Genomic DNA, 22173 nt, shown 5'->3' with positions numbered 1-22173 from the left:
CAGGCCTTATTGGAAAATATCCTTTGGATCAGAGTACTTGCAAAGTCACAAAGATATCAGTGTTTGGATTAGAAAGCTTGGTGAGATTCCCACTTCTGCAGGATGAGTTGAGTAGAATGTGCATTCCAGTCTGCCATTTACATCAGAGCCTGGGGAATTCAGTGATGTAAGACCAGCATGAAACATGTATACTATACAGGCTGTTTTCTATCACAAGTTCACGTTGCAAATTAGCCTCAGCTACACGTGTCAGCATTCACATTTAATTGGATCACAGTATTGGGGGAAGAAGAGGACGGAAGAATAACGGCAATAAGCCAGGGGATTTGCGGAGCCAAAACCTTTAGCCAGATATTGGACACATGAAAGAAATACTGTATTTGAAAGACAAAATATTGTATAATTTCTGGAACGTGCATTTCAAGCCTCTAAAATAAATGCATTAAGGATTTTCAAAAAGCTAGAAAGCAGCTCTGATGACACAGAAGACTATTAATTAATTTCAATATCTTACCATAGAGCAAACAGATTTATGTCCAGTTAGGATGAACTGCTCTTCCCAAAGAATGTACAGTTTTCATTTTCTAGCCTTACACTGATCACTTAAATTCTGCCTAATGTCAATCTCTGTAAAAATTAGGCACATAAATCCAGGACCAACTCAGGCTGCCTGTTTTCAAGTTAATCTTAGAGATGTCTAATATCTGTGCCTCTGTTTTGGACTCCAGGGTTGCCTAGATGTGCAAGTTTTAGAATAACATAGCCAGAAACCAAAATGATTTGTTCAGGCTAGGAGAGACAAAACACCTAAAGCAGCAAAACAGCTTTTCTCATGTGCTGTCCTCCTAAAGCAATTTGCAAATCTAAAGGGAAGAGTGCCAGAAAATGCCAGTTATGACGATAGTTGTAACATAGACACGTATTGTTTTCAGATATCATCCTCCCAACTGTAGCAATTTTCAAGTTAACATGAGCTATCTGGAAATTCATACAAAGTGGACGTGAAATTTTCTCTGTATTCAATTATCTGTCATTCCTTAAATCATTCAGTATTTCTTTAATTAACTGGATGATATGATTGTCAAACAGTATTTTTAGCCCAAGGGTATTAGTAAATAGGCTAATTAAGAAAGGATGAGAAAATAATGTTTCTGTCTATTTTTGATTTATTTAAGGATGTGAATTTGATTTCAGCAGTTTTGTGTTTTTGGCTACAAGTAATAGAACACTCAAAAAGTCATCTGCTCTGTCAAGCATTTAGCTGTCTTGAACAAGTCTTACACTAGCAGTTATTTCAGGGTCAGAAGTGAAGGAAATCAGTTTAAGAAGATATATGTTTTATCTTCCTTTGTTTGGAACTTCCCCATGTTCTGTAAACCATCCTGCTTTGCGTGATGTGATGTAACCATAAGTTTTAATTAAAGATTTGTACTCAGATAAATAAATGACCCAATTTCCCCCCTATTTGGAAAACAAGTCAGTTCATTTTTGTGTTCCTACTGCTTTGTCTGTCTGGCCTCATCTTTTGACTTTGAGCAAACAGTTTATCTGATGTTAAGGATCTGAAGGAATTTCTGCTTTGTATTCCAGGTTTGAAACTGGGAATGGAGAGGGATGCCTATGTGATGATTGCAGAGAAAGGAGAGAAGCTGTACCAAATGATGATGAGCAAGAAAGTGAACCTTATCAAAGACAGGAGGAGAAAATTAAGTACTGTTCCCAAGTGCTTTCTTGGCAAGTAAGTGGCATTTGAATTGAAAAGGCCCTTTCATACCAATTAAAAGAACGGACTCGAGATTTTCTGGGGATGACATTGTGAGGTCAGATCTGATGTACTTTGATGCAGCTTAATTGAAAAGGCCATAACTTCCATTACAGTTGTGATTTATTAAAATTAATCTTTGATTTCTATTTAACGCCATGCGCAGGCTGTATAGTGACAGCTCATTCTATTGTACAGTAACTCATAACAGCTTTTTCAAATCAGCAAAAGGATTAAGAAAAAAAAATACCTTAACTCCCGCAAGCTCAGGGCTGTCGGTGGCCTAACTTGTATCCTCTTTTGTATCCAAGCAAATGTTTACCAGGTGATGTTTAAATCCAGTAGAACTGTCCAAGTCTCAGGATTATATTTAGAAGTTTCCTGTTTGTCAGTGTAACAGACACAATTGAAATTTTGTTCATCAGGAGACCTGGTGCATTTCTTAAAAGTATAGGGCTTTATTGACTGGAAAAAACATCTTTCACTCAGGCTAGATATTATAAAATAATTCTTAAGAATGACATGTATGAGGCAGTAGAAGAGAGACCCCATGGACAAATCAGATCAGAGATTAGATGTGGTAGCAGCGGAGCTGTTGTAGGGAAATGTCCTGCATGACTCACAGGGGAGACACATTAGTTGACCTGAGAAGACTTTTCTGCCTCAGCTATTTATGATTGAAATGATCAGCTGTGGGAGGAAAAAAAAGTTCTGAGAGGCAGATTATCCATTCATTTCCCTTCCCTCCCCCTGGACTCTGTAACGGCAGTTTGTGGGCAGCGTTCTGTGTGTACAGGGGGTGGAAATGATGCATTTGTCTTTCTGCCTGACAGAAGGCAATCTGATAGTATAGGCTGGCAATATTTCAGCTATAAAAAATTACTGGGTTTTGGAGATTTGGCTGCTTTTTTCTTCTTCTTACACCTCCACCCTGCAATTGATCTTGCTGGATTCAAATTGAAACCTTTAAGGTCTGATTTTGGAGGCATGATACAGCATTTCCTATTTTCAATGCAACAGAAAGTACCAGATCAGAAACTTATGGTCTTCCAGTGCTGATATATATGAGACTGTTATGGATTCCCTGATATTTTGCTTAGTCTCAAGTCCTACCTGGGATTTCCTGCTACTCCTTTTTCTATGAAAATGTCTATTTTCTTACATGCTCCACAGCCTGTCCTGCTCATTGCCCTCAGTTTGCTTGACAGCCAGCTGACACTCCAGTAGTGAGGATTTGACCTAACTTTGCCAATGGGTAACTGAGATACCTACAGTTATCCTAATCTCTGACAAAAGCATTATTTCTGCTAATGTTCCAGCCTTCCCCTTAGAAAATAACTCTGCTGATATCTTTTCAACAGTCACTTGTTGGTACAGTCCTGGATAGCTCAGTTGAGCGCAACTCTGTCAGTGTAATCGAGTCACAACTCGCAGACTTTCCATATCATTCCTGGGACTTCCCCTGAACAGTGCATATTGGCTGCGACCTATTCATATTTTAAAGATATTCCTGCCTAAGGGAGTCACTAATAACTGTGCTGAGATGTACTTAGTGGTTTTCTGCTACATGCAGCTGACAGTAACACTAATAATTTTTCTCTTGGCCTTTGGTCATCAGATTCAAGAAATAAAATGTAGTTGCAGAAAAAAAAGCATGAACTAATCCTAATATCTTTGGAAATATGCCATGCATTTATGCATAAGGCTATTTATTGAACTTAACTTTAACAACTGAATTCCTTGAGTGCAAATCCATTTTCCTAACCACTCCTCAGGTGTACTGGCATTTAGGCATGTGGAAGGGAAAAATGCTTGTTGGTGCCAATATATGTAAATTATATGCTTGCCATGCTTCTTTTCAGCACTGTGCTAAATTGATTGCAAAATCTTGAACTATATTGAGCTTGTAATAGAGAGGATCTATTAACCTCAGGAGATTCCAAACATATCTGATCAGGTTGCACAAACCTGGACGGGTTGGATTTTCCTGTGTATTTCTTGAGTAGAAACCCAGCTGTCCTAAGTCCCTTAAGTTCAGAGGTATACCTGGGAGGTGGTGGCCTGACTTGCATGCCATATGGGAACTGAGCGTGGCAGCACTGGGGAGTGGAGGATACTCTCAGTTATACTGGAGAACTGCTTAGGACAAGATGAGGAAACAAATCAAGCTTTGTCATCCACTTTTTGAATTGATGCTTTTTTAGCAGCAGTCGGCACGTGCCTAAAAAACTCATGGAATATTTCTGGATCACACACTTTTCAGTGCTTATAAAACCTACAGAAGAAATTGTTACTGATTTTGTTTATAAATCAAATGCCACACAAGTCTTAAAGTAGCTCTTAAGAAAACCACCCCATAGTTTTGAAGCTTCAGGGCTGTAAGAGTACTGTTCAGTTATTTCCCTTTTTCAGCTCTCAATTTCAAACTTTAAGACTGCCTTACATTTAAAATCCAAATAAACTCCAGGGACGGGTTCCAAATAAAAGAAGCAGGAAAGCTAACAGGGTAGCAGTGTTCTGCTGAAGTTTTGCGCAAATGTTTAAGTGCTGTAAATTGCCATAGACCCATTGCACTTGACAGAAAAATTTATAGCGACTAGGCATCTACCCTGGGTACTTAATATGATTGCAGTCATCAGCCAGCATGTCTGTGATGGGCCACTCCACAGAGTGTGTGTCTTGTATTCTCAGTAATGGGTGTGGAGGATCATTCTTACTTCTCCTCCCTCTGCAGTTTATATTGTGTTTCAGCTTTTAAATACTTCTAGAAACAGTTCAGAATCACTGGGAAATTGAGAATGAGCTTTCTTTAGAAGAAAGAGTCTGACTCATCACTACAGTTCTCTGGTTTTAGGAGTTTTACAAAACTCTGCTGGTTTCCATGGGATTCCCCTGGCATAGTTAAATAGATTCTGCTGCTTTTTCTACACTATGACAGCTACAGAGTAGCCCCAGAGGTGTGCTGCTGGACCTGGTACTAACAAACACAGAAGGAGTGGTTGGGGATGTGAAGGTTGGGGGCAGCCTTGGCTGCAGTGACCATGAGAGTCAGGTGAAGTTCAGGATCCTGCATGGAAGAAGCAGAGCAATAAGTAGATTTAAAACCCTGCACTTCAGGAGAGCTAACTTTGGCCTCTTCAAAGACCTGCTTGGAGGACTCTAGAAGATAGGGTGGTCCAAGAGACCTGGTTAATATTCAAGCACCACTTCCTCCAACCTCAAGATCAGTGCATCCTGATGAGTAAGAAATCAAGCAAAGGAGGCAGGAGACCTGCATGGATGAGCAAGGGTCTTCTGGAAAAAACTCAAATGGAAGAAGGAAGTTTACAGAATATGGAAAAAGAGACTGGCCACTTGGGAGGAATATAGGAACATTGTCAGAGGATGCGGAGATGCAACAAGGAAGGTTAAGGCCCAATTGGAATTAAATCTGGCGAGAGATGTCGAGGACAAGAAGAAGGGCTTCTTCAAGTACATCAGTAGCAAAAGGAAGACTAGGGAAAATGTAGGCCCCCTGCTGAATGAGGTTGGTGCCCTGGTGATGGAGGATACAGAGAAGGCAGAGTTACTGAATGCCTTCTTTGTTTCAGTCTTTACTGCTAAGGCCAGCCCCCCGGGATCCCAGACCCTGGAGGTAAGAGAAAAAGTCTGGAGAAAGGAAGACTTTCTCTTGGTTGAGGAGGGTTGGGTTAGAGATCATTTAGGCAAACTCAACACCCACAAATCCATGGGCCCCGATGGGATGCACCCACGAGTGCTGAGGGAGCTGGCAGATGTTATTGTGAAGCTGCTCTCCATCATCTTTGAAAGGTCATGGAGAATGGCAGAGATGCCTGAGGACTGGAGGAAAGCCAATGTCACTCCAGTCTTCAAAAAGGGCAAGAACGAGGAGCCAGTCAGCCTTACCTCCATCCCTGGAAGGGTGATAGAACAGCTCATTCTGGATGTTAGCTCTAAGCATGTGAAGGAAAAGAAAGTTATTGGGAGCAGTCAGCATGGATTTACCAAGGGGAAATCATGCTTGACCAATTTCATAGCCTTCTATGATGGCATGACTGGCTGGATAGATGAAAGGAGACCAGTGGATGTTGTCTCCCATGACTTTAGCAAGGCTTTTGACACCGTCTCCAATAACATTGTCATAAGCAAGCTTAGAAAGCATGGGTTATATGGATGGACAGTGAGGTGGATTGAGAACTGGCTGAATGACCAAGCTCAGAGGGTTGTGATCAGTGGCGCAGTCTCGTCGTAGGCCTGTAACTAGCGTTGTTACCCAGGGGTCAGTGCTGGGCCCAGTCTTGTTCGACATATTCATCAACGACCTGGATGAGAGGACAGAGTGTATCCTCAGCAATTTTGCTGATGATACAAGGCTGGGAAGAGTAGCTGATACACCAGAAGGATGTGCTGCCGTTCAGTAAGACCTGGACAAGCTAGAAGGTTAGGTGGAGAGGAACCTTATGACCTTCAACAAAGGCAAGTCCTTGCAAAGCCAGGTCCTGTACCTAGGGAAGAATAACCTCATGCACCAGTACAGGTTAGGGATTGACCTGCTGGAAAGCAGCTCTGTGGAGAAGGACCTAGGAGTCCTGGTGGACAACAGGTTGACCATGAGCCAGCAATGTGTCCTGTGGCCAAGAAGGCCAATGGTATCCTGGGGTGCATTAAAAAGAGTGTGGCCAGCTGGTCAGGGAAGGTTATTCTCCCTCTCTATTCTGCCCTGGTGAGGCCACATGTGGTACTAGTACTGTGTCCGGTTCTGGGCTCCCCAGTTTAAGAAAGACAAAGATCTACTGGAGAGAGTTCAGTGGAGGGCTACAAAGACCATCAGGGGACTGGAGAACCTTTTTTATTAGAAAAGACTGACAGACCTGGGTCTGTTTAGCCTGGAGAAGAGAAGACTGAGAAGGGATCTTATTGATGCTTATCAATATCTAAAGGACACGTCAAGAGGATGGGGCCAGACTCTTTTCAGTGGAGCCCAGCAACAGAACAATGGGCAACGGGCACAAACTGGAACACAGGAAATTCCAACTGAACGTGACAAAAAACTTCTTTACTTTGAGGGTGATAAATCACTGGAACAAGCTGCCCAGAGAGATTGTGGAGTCTTCTTCTCTGGAGATATTAAAAACCTGCCTGGACACAATCCTGTCCAACCTGCTCTAGGTGAGCCTGCTTTGGCAGGGGGGTTGGACTAGATGATCTCCAGATGTCCCTTCCAACCCCTGCCATTCTGTTACTCTGTCTGTTTTTCTGTATCTACTGTTTCTAATTGAGTAACTTCCTACATATCTATCCATCTTTGCCTTTTATTCTGCCCATATATACAGCTTTGCCCCTCACCAGAGAGAGATTTTGTTTTGTGCTGCATGAGCAGACAGTCTTAGCACCTTTTGTCTATAAATTAGAAGCATCATTTATGTATCTGCCAGGCACCAACTCCAGTAAATTACCTTAAATTAACCTGTCAGTGGGACTTGTGCTCTCTCTTACTGCTCCGTGCTTGAATTCAGTCGGTTGAATCTTCTATCCTGAGTCCTACTGTGATTCCATTAAAGTCAATGCAATTACACCTCTGGCGGGGGGGGGGAGCAGAAACCACTCCCAGCGAAGAAAGGTGAGCATATGTAACTAAGACCACAAACACCGCTTGGAGGGATAGCTTGGATAGAAGTAGCTGTTTTCTCTACTGTCCAACTTGTTGTTTTTAAGGTCACCAGTTAATCTTGCTTTCCTCTCCCCCATTGGATGTCTGGATTGCTCAATAAAATAGGTTTTTCAGCATCTTTATAGATGCAGCTAGGTCTTCTTTCCTTTTCTGTGCATGCTAATTATGATGAGCTAAGAGGAATGGTGGGAAAAGTAACGGATAGGAGATCTGTATCTTCTGAAGAGCATTTCCTCAAGAAACATAGGAAATCAAGCCACCTAGTAGAGGTATCATCACTTACAACTTTTTTCATACTTGCATTAAGGAGAAAGTCTCCTGCAGTCGGCTGATGACTTGCAGGGGCATGTGTCTGCTTATATTCAGAGTGGAAAAGCGAATTGTTTCTCTTCTGCTTCCCTTTGCAGTGAGTTTGTATCATGGCTCACAGAGATCGGAGAAATAAGCAAACCAGAAGAAGGGGTGAACCTGGGACAGGCATTATTGGAAAATGGAATCATTCATCATGGTGAGTGCTTCATGCCATAAAGAAATGTCAGCTTTCAGTAATGCCCTGGAAACGAGGATGGAAAACTGACTGCAGCTGTTCACATTATGTTCAAATACTTTCCTGTACCATACCCATCAAATTCTCAAAATGTTTAATGACTTTTGGGATTAATGAATGAGCAAATTTATATGTTGAAAACAGGACTTGTTGGGTGTCCTGGAAGTGTCTATGCCTGCAGTTGCTTGATTTCTCTGTAACATCTTTGTTGCGGACTATATCAGATGTATATTCCTTTGTACTATGTGTGTTTGAAAATCTGTAGTGATCAATTAATATAGCTTTCCGTATGAGACATCAGCAATACAGATGATAGTTGAGCAGTCCTCTTTTAGACTGGGGCAATGGTACAAACAGAATGAGGAGCTCCAGACAATAGGTCATTCTTTCTAATGAGACTTCTTATAAGAAAAGAGTTGATGGAGGGTTTGTTGTGGGATTTGTTCTTTACATCTTATTTGGCAATGATGTGTCTCTTCAAAATAGCGACGCACCATATTTCTTCATCACACCCAGCAAATGACCTTGAATTGTTGCAGTGAGGGGTATTTTAGCAGAGTAGGATAGTGCATACAAAAATGCTGCATGACAAAAGTAGCACAAGATGCTTGTTTGAAAATTTTCTGTGCTGTCTGCATTTCTACTAAGATAAGATCTCTATAATCTCTTCAGATTACGTCCTTTAAATCCAGATTTCACCTGCTATTTCCTATTGTTTTCATATTACATTATGCAGACAGAGCAACATAGGCCTATTCTAGTTAAACAGCAAATGCCCCAATTTCAATAGTCAGGTGAGGTTAGCTGCAAAGTGCACATCAAAGGAATGCGGTATATAGGTCGTAAGTCACCAGTGGTATACATTTCCATACAATCTCTTGGAAGCCAATTTATATAGGGGAGCCATTTAATTAAGCTAGTTGTGCTTTAATCTCTTGGTAACTCAGCTCCACAAACTTGTCTTTCAGGTGACAATAACACTGTTAAGAAATTATATCTGTTATCTTCTTTTAATTAACACAGAGAAATCTAATATGAGCAGTACAATAATCCTTCATGCACATACACGTCCACCCCTAGGTACCAAGACAAACTTTAAGGCACATTCAGACTTTGAAGGGCTTTGAGCATGAGCTCAAAAGCGCTGAACTCTTTTGAATACTTGGTCCTAACTATGACTTTGGAGAACTGAAACACTCTGGCTCTAATGTGTAGGGATTCCCCTTTGGATGAAGGGGAATGCCCCTTTGCACACGCACCCTTACGTGCCTAAGTTCTGAATGTGTACACTTACACTGTTGGTGCAGAAAGTTCTCCTGAGACTTATTTCATGATGACTGTTTACCTTGCCATAACTTTGTACTTTGACAGTTTCAGCAGTGCCCTTTTTCTCTAAACACAGATTTACAGCTCAAAGAAAGTTGTGCTGTTATATATACTGCTCCCCTTATTCAAATGTCCTGAGTGAGATGCATCTGGTTTGGTTTTAACAGAGTTCCTGATGTTAGTGTCTCCAAGGATGGTTATTGCTAGACATCGGAAGGTATTTGCAATGCTGCATTTACTTAAGGAAATATCCCTTGAGATTTTTATAAATCATTAAACATGAAAGTATCCCATTATGTGTCTCCTAATGTAGCAAGAACTTTAAACTTAACCACCATAATGAAGCCTTTACCCCTGTTCTACGTTAGGCAATATCTTTTATCTTTTGTTTTCACTTGGCATAGCAGTACTGTCAGGTGAAAACTGCTGATCTCTCAGCCTGCCTGAGCAGCAGGGCCATAGAAGATTGCTAAATGCTGAGCCCTGTGCTAAGTGCTTAGCTCTGTGTGTTTTATCACTCAATTTCCTCTGTATCTCCTTTAATTCTCGCTATTTTATCTGGGACTGCTGATGTGGAAGTTCTTGTACCTGTCACAGAGCAGAGGCGATCAGAACCTGGTCTGCTGTGTGCCAGACAAAAAAAGACATTTTCTGCAGACTTCATTGTCGGTTGGATTTAGAAATACAAAATCCAGAGCATGCAGACACTCACAGAAGTCAATAGCTTATGCAGCTTAGATATTCCACGGTATACAAAATGATATACACCAGATCCTGCAAATTTTGTTTTATTCTGTGAAATTAAGGAAGAATATCACAGTATCACACAGTATCACAGTATGCTAGGGATTGGAAGGGACCTCAAAAGATCATCTAGTCCAATCCCCCTGTCGGAGCAGGAACACCTAGATGAGGTTGCACAGGAAGGCGTCCAGGCGAGTTTTGAATGTCTCCAGAGAAGAAGACTCCACAACCTCCCTGGGCAGCCTGTTCCAGTGCTCTGTCACCCTCACTGAGAAGAAGTTTCTTCTCAAATTTAAGTGGAACCTCTCACCAAAAGCAGGAATCTTAATTAAAGGCCTTAAGAATTTCTGTCTCTGCCTTCTAAACAATTGTTCTTCCCACTCTGCAAGGGGCTGATTAAATCTCAAACTCAGTCCTGGTACTTCTGAGTCTGCCACTGTTTAATTGTCTTTAGTCATCCAGTGCAATCAATTTTCTCAGGTTAATCAAACACAGGCTAAGATACATCTTACATAGTGTAAATCCATATTTTCTCCCAGTTCATCAAATCCTGTGCCTTCATTGTTAAACACTGCATCCAAAATATTCAAGGGTCCTCCAGCACAAAGATCTGGCCATGTTTTTGTTACATTGGCAAAGGCAGGAAAGATTACACTGACTAAGATTCCTCACCTTATCTGCTGTCTGCTTTGGTTGCTCTTCTCTAGATTTCCTCCTCATTCTCTATGTAGTTGTAACTGGTGTCCATTAAATTAAATGGCATTTCTATACTACGTATGGTAAACTCTGAAAGATACTTTATTATTTATTTGAATTTGAACAGTCATTGGCACTTTTTACTTATAATTATCACTTATTTACTAATCAGTGAAACAAATAATTTCTACTAGTTGCTAAATTTCTATCTTCAGTATGAGGGTTTCACACCTCCGTGTTCTATTGAAATAGTTTACCTTAGAATAGAAACAGGATAAACCTACATATAATTGGATATGGACTTCAACCGTCTTCCAATCTGGTCATTGGATAAATCTGTTTGAAACTGGGTAAGGTTTTTAATTCTTTTTTTGATTTTGGCCAATGCTTCTTTTGAAATGGTTCCTTATCACACTGAAACATCTTTTGTGTCCTTGTCTTTGAGGCCTATCAGTATATAGCATTACCCAGTAAGATTTTAACTGCTCTACTGTGGTATGGCTATTCTGGGCGAAAAAAAGCAGTCTCTCAAAAATACTGTTTAATTTTTAGAGGGAACTCGCTAGTAAATACAAGAACCAGGGTAGAAGAATGTCTCTAACAGCTGTAGTTCCTCCTACCGGCATGCTTCTGCTTTTGGAGTTGCAGAACTTTGGGCAACTGCAAACATAACTTTAGTGCTGTGATAACTGTTGTGGCAATTTGCAGGCACTTTGTTCAAAACTTATTGAAAAGTCAGATGGTCCCAATTACCTTCACTAGGACTGTTTCCAAAGACTTACATAAATTGAATCTGGTGTAAAAGAAAGAAATTTCAATTTTATTGGAGCTGCAGTATTTTAGAAAACTGCTTTTGTTGGTGGAGCTATTCAGAAGTGCACATAAGCGTAGGGGACAATAAGGGGCAATTTGAAAAGGTCTTCAGAAAATGATAGATATCAGTAAATACTTAGGTGTTGATGTACTAACTGGCCTATGAAGAAAATGGCAGGGGAGAAAAGACTAATTTTAATTATCATACTGGTGTTTTAGTTTCAGATAAGCACCAGTTTAAGAATGAGCAGGTGATGTACAGATTTCGCTATGATGATGGAACATACAAGCCAAGAAGTGAATTGGAGGACATCATGTCCAAGGTTTGTATTATCACTCTTAGTTGGAACTTTGTGATTTGCATAAGAACGATCAAAAGAGTTTGCTCTACCTCTAAATGTCATTGACCTGTTATATAGGAGATCCCTAATGCTGTTTATTTTTTTTTGTATTAAGCTATCCATCCTAATATCATAGAAGACATTTGCTGTAGCGAGGGGAAGCAGAGCTTAGCAATAAATAACAATAAAGTTGTGACTGCACCTAAGACTGCTGATTGCAATCCTAATATAGTAAAAAAAGGTCTTAAAAGAAAACAGTAAACCCTAATACAGTATGTCTGCTGAAAATCTGGGCATTATGGTTCAGGGAGATAGAAGAGATCAATATTTAACTGCTGTTCCTGATAATTGTATGTCAAATGAGTTCTGTTGATTCCATATCTGCCCTAATTCATTTTAATAAATTGGATTTCTTCTTATGGACATCAGTTCATGGGTTAATTGTGAGGAAGGATTAATGGAGAAAATGTTGGAATGGAGGTGATTAGAGATAAAAGAACAGATTTTTTGGCTTCTGGAAGCAGGGAAAGAAGAAACAGTGTTTGACAGAGAGGGTAAGGGAACTGTTTTGAAAAACAGTTAATCAATAGATAATTTCAGCTGAGTAGAGACATCGGTGTCCAGGTTTTGCTAGCTTTAGCTAGTAAATGTTTCTCTGAAAAGGAAAAAACTGATAATACTATGCATCTTTCCTTCTTCAGGGTGTGAGGCTCTACTGCCGGCTGCACTGCCTATATACTCCAGTGGTAAAGTAAGTTCACCTTCATGATCTCCTTCCTTATATTATCTGGCTTTGTTAAAGGATGACATGTTACTATTGAAATCTTGCTTCTTTCTTATTATAAACAGCAGTTTTCTGCATTTGCTTGGCTCTTTTACTACCCTTCTGTCTCCACAGTTTAGATCTGTAGTTGTACTTCTGCTGGAGGATGTTGGAACTGGGTTCTGGGAGAGTGGAAGGCTGGTGTTATAGTCTTCCTGCCATTTGCTTCCTCTATCAGTTCATGAAAGCTGTTAGCATGACACAAGTTTATTTGTTTACTCTGGCATTTTCTGTGTGTTAAAGTGGGTGTGATTAGTAAGTCACTACTGATTCGGGGCAGATTGTGTGGTGTAACTGTAGCTGCTGTATTATTTGGGTTATAGAAAATGTAAACAGATGCTAAAGTGATGTAAACAGGTTTCAATGTGATGCTAGGATTCTTTCATTCAAAGCACCCTAAACAAGCAAAAAACAATCAAAAGTGGAATAAAACCTGAAGCTGTAATTTGAAAAAAACTTGAAAATTTTGGGTGGAATCTTCAAAGCTTAGGTCTGTGTAAATAAATGCTAAAGAATTGAGATAATCTGCAAGTGTGAGTTAACTCTCTTCCCAGATCTCAGGAGATGATTTTCAGATGTTGTTGCCTTACTGTGACATCAGATGAACATTTCTGGCCCGTAATGGAAACCACCCTGAGCCATGTAGGTGTTCTGATTAGACATTTATGATTGAAAATTAGGCATTTTCACTAAGGAGAACTTCATTTTTACATACAAAAAATGATGAGGAAGGAAAAAACCTCTGGTGGGCATGGCTGGAGTCCCAAATTCAACAAAACAGACCTCTTGTCCCTGAGTTGTACAACAGATGTTTCTCTGAGAGATGCCATTATTATGCGGAAAGGAGCAGCAAAGATAGTTACAGTTCATCAGTCATAAATTTGCCTAATTAGATCTCTGTTTTTTTTCCCAGAATAGCCGTTCTGTAATAGTACAGATTTCAGTTAGCCTAAAAGGGATGGAGAGAGCAGGAAAGCCTGATGCAGTCCTTGGTAGGCAAAATGGTTATATATATGCATGTGTGTATTTGCACATACAAATTTCACCCCTTAAGATGTCAATTCACATGCAGAGTAACAATAATGGTAAGTGAAGCTTAAAAAATTTCACTGATTTCAGGGTACCCACAAACTGAAAGGGGTGTTGTCTTATGCTTTAGGGGACCAATAAGGACAAGGTAACTACCACCAGCCTGTCTTGTGGTTTTTTATCATTGGGCTATTTTTGTAATAAAATCCCAGCTGGAGAATCTTCTCATATCAGGATTAATCTGTGTTAGTAACAGCATGGATTTAAACTATTTATGACCAGCGAAAAATAGCAGACTCTCAGAAGTTATAGGATCCTTCTGGATAGACTTATCAGTCTCAATATGTTCAGGCTTTTCTTCCCGCCGTTCTCTTTCCTACTCACTCTTCCTTTTACCTCCCTGTTAGAAAACTGAATCTCCTAGGCTGTCATCCTTTTATGTCTTCTTACCATGTCTTTTTGCCTCCTACAAGCCTGATGTTAGCCTAAAGGAGCTAGCTTTTAGCCAAGTTAGTTGTGCAAAGCCTATTACTTTCTGCTATGTCTTTGGACCACTGCTGTATCTGGCATCTTCAGACTGCTGATCCCTGCAGGCATGTAGGAAGGTTGATGAGGCCTACTTTTCTGGTGCAATCTTCCTTGTAGAAAATTGACAAAAATGCTTGGAGACACAGGGGTGTATGGCAAGAGGATCCGGAGGAATCATAAATTTCAAAATTCAATGGTTTTGATTGACAGTACTTCAGTGCATAGGTGGGCTGGACCCTGTGAACAGCATTATATTCCTCTAGTTTCTGCGACACAGCAAGGTTCTGCCAAAATCTCAGTGGTTCCCACATCTATATTTGACTATTCACCCACAGCTCATGGTTCTGGATAACATTCTATGATTCATGCTCTACTCTTCTTCAGGCTAGACTGAAATGGGGAAGAAAGTCAGTTAACTAATGTTGAAATATTCATCCTGACAAGCATTTAACTTCAAGCAGTGAAAGACTGGGCCTTGGACCGAGATCCTGATGCCAGCTTATTCAAAACTCTAGTATCTGTATTAAAATGTTAGGAGTTGCTCCTCACAGTCTGGAAACCCCTACTCATTAGCACTCAATATTTTAATGCTTTGCTTTATTGTTCTGACATTTCAAAAGCACATTTTCTCAAGATAAGAGTGCGAGAGGGAAAAACTGCCCAGAAAACTCCCACAGTTTTGTGCTGGGTTTAGCACATTACTGGAAGGCAAGTCGAAAAATGTGTGTAAGCACTATGAGGAAAGCTTTTGTTCTGAGGATGCATATTTCTGGAAATGCTGTCATGTTTGGGGTTTTGTGTTTGTTTTTTTTTTTTTTTCCAAGTTCTGAAAGTCCTGCTCCCCTTTCTAATTTCTCACACCCTGCATTCTGCAAAAACACAGGCATTTCTGTGACTGCAAAAGCCAGTCACAACATATTTGTACCTGTAGATGATTAGTAAAAGGAAAACATGAGTAGGATGAATTTTAGATTGTGGCTTGATTTTTAGCTTTTTAGAAAAAAGGAAATATCAAATGGTGTGGTGCTAATGAAAGAGATTGATTTGACAGAACTGAAGAATAAAGTCTTCTCTTGAGCTGCTGTATAGATACATCCGGACTGTAAAACAGTCACAGTGGCTGTGAAAGTTTTCTTCCACAGTCATGCCAGTGGACCTCAAGCTTGAAATAGAAGGACCACCTCCAAGGGTGAGAGAGGAATTAATTCTTCATAGCCATTCAGCATTTGGCCTCTCTACTGAGACTCTCAACAAGCAGGAGCCAATTAATGCAAATTAATTGTGGTAATGGCTTTTGTAATGTGGAACTAGGAACTGGATCAAGACCACCAAACTTATTTCACACAGGCCAGTAAACAGCCTTAAAATGGAAAGAGCTTTTCATTCTTTCATGAGCTGGATTAAATCCAGTGACCTGGAGGTGAAAGGTGTTAGAACCCAATGTCCTGAGCCACATAGTTCTCTTACATTTGTATCAAAATTCTGTAGAAGTATTTTATGAAAGACTAAAAACATCAATTATCTCCATGGCTCTGAAAAGAGGAATGGAAGAAAACTGCAAAATGCAGCAAGTTACAACAGGGTTTCTTTTCCTTATTTCAGGAGCAGTGCTGCTCTCTACAAGGGCTGTGTGTGAGATGGTGCAAGTTGTGTTACAAGACCTAAATACAACACTTCTTTTTTTTATTTACAGTGGCTGAAATTATCTAATGCCAAAAAAGAACTCTGTGTACTCTATTTGTATCTGGCTACTCTGATATTTTGCTAAATGAAGTAAAATCTGAACAGGTGCAGAGAATCAGGTGCAGAACCTCTCTTGACGGAGTAGGTTAAAAGGTGTTTAAGTCAGTGAGCATAAGAAAAAGAGGGCACAACGGAAATGTGTAGGGTCACTGTCTATGAATACATTGATGGCTAAACACTAGAGAAGAGCTATTTAAGCTTATACATGGGGCTGGCACTGAGCCAATAAATGTAATTTGGACATGAATGGATGGATGGAATTCACATTAGGATGGAAACTTGAGGATGACTTCTAGCTAGAAGAATGTGATTTTCAGCAGGACCGATGGTGGCAATATTCTAACCTGAGTTAAAGAAGCAGCTCAGTTACATGTGTGAAAGGAATATTCTGGTTGCCACCGGTAGGCATATGAGCTTTCTGAAGGTGGCTTGAAGGAACACCTAGAGAAATTTGAAATAACACTGCTCTGTATTGATCTGAAATATCTTCCTAATTCCAGTTGTTAGAAAAACCGGTTCATTCTTTTAGAGAAAAAGGATATCTGCTTCCTATTATTTGTCTTATTTATTTGTGCCTTGGAGTCTCCTTTTTTTTTTTTTTTCCCATCTATAATTCTTCATAATAGTAGGACACAATAGTATATGTAGGTTTGGAGTGTAAAGGAGATGTTTACCTTTTTGTCCTGATTTTCCCTGAATTCTCTTTCTTGATTAGAGACCGTGACTACCACCTAAAGACCTACAAATCGGTAATCCCTGCAAGTAAACTAGTGGATTGGCTTATTGCACAGGTAAGAAAATTTTAAGATGCTGCTGTCTTTGATATGTAGCTTAATTTTTCAGTTCCATGTAAAAATAAATAAAACACATTTATCTAGAGAACATAATTAAACATATTTTGATACTTTGAGCTTAAAATCTTACGCTTTCTGTTACTGTTCATTTGGTAAAAACTTGTTTTTTGGCAGCATAGAGCAGAAGAAAGGCCTTTGTTAGCCTTAGGAGCAGTGAACTGGCTGTTCTCAGGGATCTTTTCTATTGCTTGTGGTTTTCTGAAGACATTTAAAACAATATTGATCTCATTTAATGACTTATAGGTGTGGTACAATTTTATTGAAAAATGACTCTAGAGTTTTACACCAACAACTACACCATTGTCTTTAGAAATTGTAGTTGCCCCACAATTACCTTGTAATTACAGAGAAGAGCCAGTAGCTTGGGAAATTAAAAATTTATCTTTGAGAATCTAAAGCAATCTAAAGGGAGAGTGCACCATGGTGCTCACCATCATAGACTCAAATGCACATTCTGGTTTTGTCTTAAATGATGGTCTGATTCACAATCACATTAAGTCCTATACGACCAAAGCAACATAAAGGGAGGGTAATCTGAATGGGAATCAAACCAGGGATGTTGTCCTTCAGAAATGTTTCCTGCAATTGCATTTGACATCCTCCTACATTAATAAGATTGATATGATTTAAGGTTTTTCTGTGCCAACTAACTGGATGAGAATGGAGTAGTCAATTGTTTTCCTGTTAAGAGCATGGAGAAGAGCAAGGATATTAGTACTGAGGTTGTCATATCAGTTACATGTGATTTAGTGGGGTCTTATTCATGGAAAGCTAAGGGGAAAAAAAAAAAGTCTGCTTTGTCCAAAGAAGAGAGATGTAATCAGGCTAATCTGGCCAATGTAGTAACTAATCACAGAACCATAGGCAGTAGAAAGACTCAGATAGCAAGGTAAAATGTCAGCTCTTGGTCTGGAAAAGGTAGCTCATTTCTTTCCCCATTTTTCTTCATTTTGGTAGGTGGATCTGGCTGCTAGTTCTCCAGTTTACTGAACTTTACATTAAGATTGAACCAGAATGTATTAAAGCCAGATATGGAGATATGGAAGACTCTGTAATTTATATTGTACATGTATACAGATGCAAAGAGGGAAATTTCTTCTGTGCTCAGTTAAAGGGGAACATTGTTAAACATTTAAATCACTGTCTATGACTTAGATGAGTTCCTGTCTGTGTGGCTAAATCAATCTTTGCTCATAGATTTTTTAAAAATAGTAATTTTCATGGGGGTTCACTTGAAGTTTTCCTGGTAGATTAACCTATTTTCTAGCAACAATTCATACTTTAGCCACATTAGCTAACGAGATTTTAGTGGGAGCTAGGGAATACTCAGCTTTTTGCATAGTCATACATTTATTTAACTGCTCAAATATCTACCTTTCAGTTTAACTTTAGGCATCTGTTCTTGAAAACCTTGGTGATGGTGTCTGATCTGATAACTCCCTGTTACACAAAAATACTGGAATATATTTATTTTGGTTTCTGACAATCAATTCTCATCATAATTTTAGTACAGAAATGGTGCACAAAAAAGTGCAGACTATAGTTTCTGTTAGATTTAGTGGCATAAGGATATCCTTTAGTCTTAAAGAATAGTGTCTCGCATTTCTGTTTGCAATTTAGACTATAAATGCCAGTGGGAGCCCTCCTTAATAAGAAAGCTGTTTTTCGTTTCCTTGACCTTTACAAATATTCCTAAGACTGAACAGAGCAAAAGAGTAAAAACTTTTTTTATAATCAAAGAAACAGCATCAACTGTATTTTGTACCCTGATCCTCCTGCCTGGAAATTGTTGGCTATTGTACTTCTGGCAAGAGATAAGTTGGGTCCTCAGTGAGCCTTAATCTTGTGTATGTTTGAACAGCTGTATTCAAATGTGATATATGTTGTTATCCCTTATGTATTGTATGCACTCTGAGTCTGGGACTGGATAGGCATTAAGAGCTCTATTATTAGATGTGCAGTGCATTTGTGGCTGTGTAAACATCAGGGCTCTGCAGGAGCTGAGTGTGTCTGACTATCAGGTTTATTAATAAGTGCCCTGTGATATACTAGCACAGATTAGTCACTACGAGGGAGTTTTTGCATGTGAGAGAGGATAGTCAAGGGATTTTCTAATGACTTGGAGATTTAATGATGAATGTGCTTGATGTGTTTTTATTGTTTATAGCTCTTCACAATACCTATTGCAGTTATCCCCATAGTATGTCTTAGGCAAATTGTGCATGAGACGCTAAAATAAAGCATTAAGTATGATGGTGGAGAGAAGCACATATAAGCATAAAGTGCTGATTGCAGAGGGAAGTGTTTGTGCCTCTTCTAGAGACACAAAGTCAAATCCTGAAGAACATAATGCTGTATTAGAGTTCTCCATAAGCATTACTTTAGTGACCCTTTGAATGTAAGAAATAGGAATGTGAGAATTCGTTTCAGCAGTCAGACCCTGAAAGGAGAAATATCTGATCCATATCCATGGATTTAGACTGAAAGCATTTGCGAATTATGTTATGGTCCCTATGTATATTTAGAGGTAATCCTTGAAGGGAAGGGGCTTATTCTTTCATTGATTCTGGACCCTCTAAACTTCATTTTACAACCTAATCTTTCTCCCACTGCCAGTAGGCTGAGAACAAAGAGGAATACAGACTTCACTTACAAACATCAGAGCTCTTGTACTTCACAGAATCTGAGGTGCTACTGAGGGTGCACTAAAATATTGCACTGCCACAAAACCAGTACTTTTGTCATCTGGCTGAAGATTCATATCCAGACCTCACAAAATGATCTGTGATAAAATACTACCAATTGAATCCCCAGTCCTAAGTCTAATAAACTTAAAATGGCAATTTTATGAAAGATAGAGTGGAAATAAAGGGACAAATGCAAAGTAGAAATGTGCTGGTAAGACTCTCTAGGTCTTTTGCTCCGGTGGGTCTCTTATCTCTTTCCATCCATCCGTCCATTCCTTCTTTCTATTGCAGTATATATTGCACCTCTGTGCATTGCATTACTTTAGGCTTTCTCCTTCCCACTTGGAAGGAACACTTCATAATCTTAAAACTCTCATTTTCTGTGGTATCAACAAAATATTTAAAAGCGGTTTGGTTGCTGTTCTTAACTTATCTGTGTTCATCTGCTTTCTTTTCTCCTAGATGGGGGTTGTGAGTGATATAGGTCAGAGACCTTCTGAATTGCTGGGCTTATGCATCTAAAAGACAATCAGCCATGGGTCATGATTAGGGCTTTAGACATCACATCATTACCAGAACTAGACAACAATAATAATAATAGTAATGGTGGCAGTAGTAATAGTAATAATAATAGTGTGATTTGGACATGATTCTTTACTATGGTACTGACTATAAACTGTTTTTATAATTCTACTGACTCAAATTCAGTGATCATATTTGAAAAAAACTAAATTATCTTGTCAAAACTAGTGTATCGTTTCACATCCCATTTCTGTATGAAAAAGTTGAGAGACATTTTGTGAATATTGTTGATTTTAAGTGGTTCCTTTTTTCTTAAGATTTTTGTTACTGCTTTCATTGTGCTTGGACAAATTGCCACATAACATTTAGAAGTACTTATAGGTGAACTGAAATGATCTATTTTAAGTTATATTTTATAATTAGGGAATGCTGTTTTGTTAGGGGAATGCTTTGAGGCCAAATTAACATCATCAGGAGTAGCCAGGTCTGGTTTAGTGTCTTCCTACACAAAGATTTTGTTGCCTAAACCAAAAGTAGATTCCTAAAGGTTGAGAGTAACATTAAAAGGCATTTCTCCTCCAGTTTATTTACAGTTGAAATAATAAATTACATTATTAAGTCCCAGCCTCTGTAAAATAAACTACCCATTTATCCCATAAAGTGACACAAAGTGAGCATTGAGAATTGTCACATGACAAGATGTTGAAAATGAGGAAAAGCCTTATGAAGACTTGAAGTTAGTTTATAGTAAAAGTTAAACTTTATGTTTATTAAAGCCCTTTTTCTTGGCTTTCCTTGTGTGATTACATAATCACGCAGTTTCTCCAGCCTTTTTTCCTACCGAGACAACAGTTCTTAATTTGTAAATGTCATGCCTTTTTCTTGCTCAGAAGTCTCTTCAACGAGAGAGTGCTAGTAGTGCTGCTGATTGGCAAGAGCTGATCCTGTTTTATCCTGTATTTAAATAATATCTTTACACCATAGCAGTGTTCTTTGCCAGTATTTGCCTGGCAAATAGCTACTGCTGTCCTTAGTAGGACTTGAAGCCCACACTGATGTTCCACTGACAGGATCAGAGGGCTCTTGGTCTGCAAGCTAGTTTGCAAGCAAAGTCAGTACGCTACTCGGCAGTTGCTGCTAGAGCTTCAGGATATCTAGTCCTCCAGATGGAGGGGAAAATAGAAGGTATAATACTTATTTAGGATACAGCTTCTAATTTAGTAGGACTGAAGGTCATAAGCTGAAATTGCTCATCTGCCAAAGCAGCGGGTCCCCTGCCTGCTGGAATGAGCTGTCCAACTGCTCTTAGTGATACAGCAGATCCCAGGTTCTCTTGTTCCTGTTTGGGGACTAGGAAGCAGGTAGTCTTGCATCAAGTGGCCAGTGTTAACAATATTTTTCATCTGAGTAAGAGCAATAATGCCTGCTGATGTTTACCAGCGCTATTTGGAACTTAAATGTCTGCCTAAAAAGTACAACCAACGTGTTTGTTAAGTCTTCACTTGTGGCTGCTAATTAGCAAAGTCATAGAGAAAACTAGGCATTTCTTGTATTTAACTGGATTGTAGATGCAAAACTTAATGCTGCCATTTCAGGTAAATTTGTAAATTTGCAAGTCACCTTTGGTACCTGTTTTGAAATACTACACTCAAGGCTGCAGGTAGTGAGAAACTAAAGCCTTTGTTCTTAGGTCTGCTGTGTAAGAAAAGGCTGCCACTGCAGTTTTAACCAGTCTGCCCTTTGGAGTTCACATACACTGGATTTACTCAGGTTTTTCTCTTGAGTTTTATTCTCTGTGCCTAATGGTCCTGAAGTCTAACACTATGATTGCAAATAAGAAGTCTTTACATTGAGATAATATTATGTCCTTTTGCGGGTTAAACAGCTACCTTCCAGAATCCTGGTCTTTGTCCTCCTAGTTCCTGTAGGCAGCAAGAGTTGCTATATATAGGAATGAGTGGGTTTTGGGCAATGGGGTAGCTATTTTAATTTCTTGCTATTGTTACCTACAAAGAGCATCCTGCTAATTTCAGAGCCACAAGCTATGCAGTGGGGAAGGGAAATAATTTAGCTTAGGAAGTTGCCTG

At 39.4% G+C, this 22173-nt stretch overlaps 1 protein-coding gene across 1 annotated transcript in view; it reads left to right on the top strand.

Annotated features, from left to right (window-relative positions):
- The window catches only part of PREX1 (phosphatidylinositol-3,4,5-trisphosphate dependent Rac exchange factor 1), a gene marked incomplete at its 5' end in the record, with an annotated part of 169837 nt that overhangs the window by 109039 nt on the left and 38625 nt on the right, over positions 1-22173 (top strand). Inside the window, 5 exons of the mRNA XM_082491124.1 lie at positions 1591-1738; positions 7841-7941; positions 11779-11882; positions 12602-12651; positions 16739-16814. Of these exons, the coding sequence (XP_082347250.1) occupies positions 1591-1738; positions 7841-7941; positions 11779-11882; positions 12602-12651; positions 16739-16814 (479 nt within the window). The remainder of the gene's footprint in view (positions 1-1590; positions 1739-7840; positions 7942-11778; positions 11883-12601; positions 12652-16738; positions 16815-22173) is intronic.

This window comes from Vanellus vanellus (assembly GCF_965231255.1).
Source record: "Vanellus vanellus genome assembly, chromosome: 15".
In the NCBI taxonomy this organism is placed as follows: Eukaryota; Metazoa; Chordata; class Aves; order Charadriiformes; family Charadriidae; genus Vanellus; species Vanellus vanellus.
This window is presented reverse-complemented; position numbering and strand designations above follow the sequence as displayed.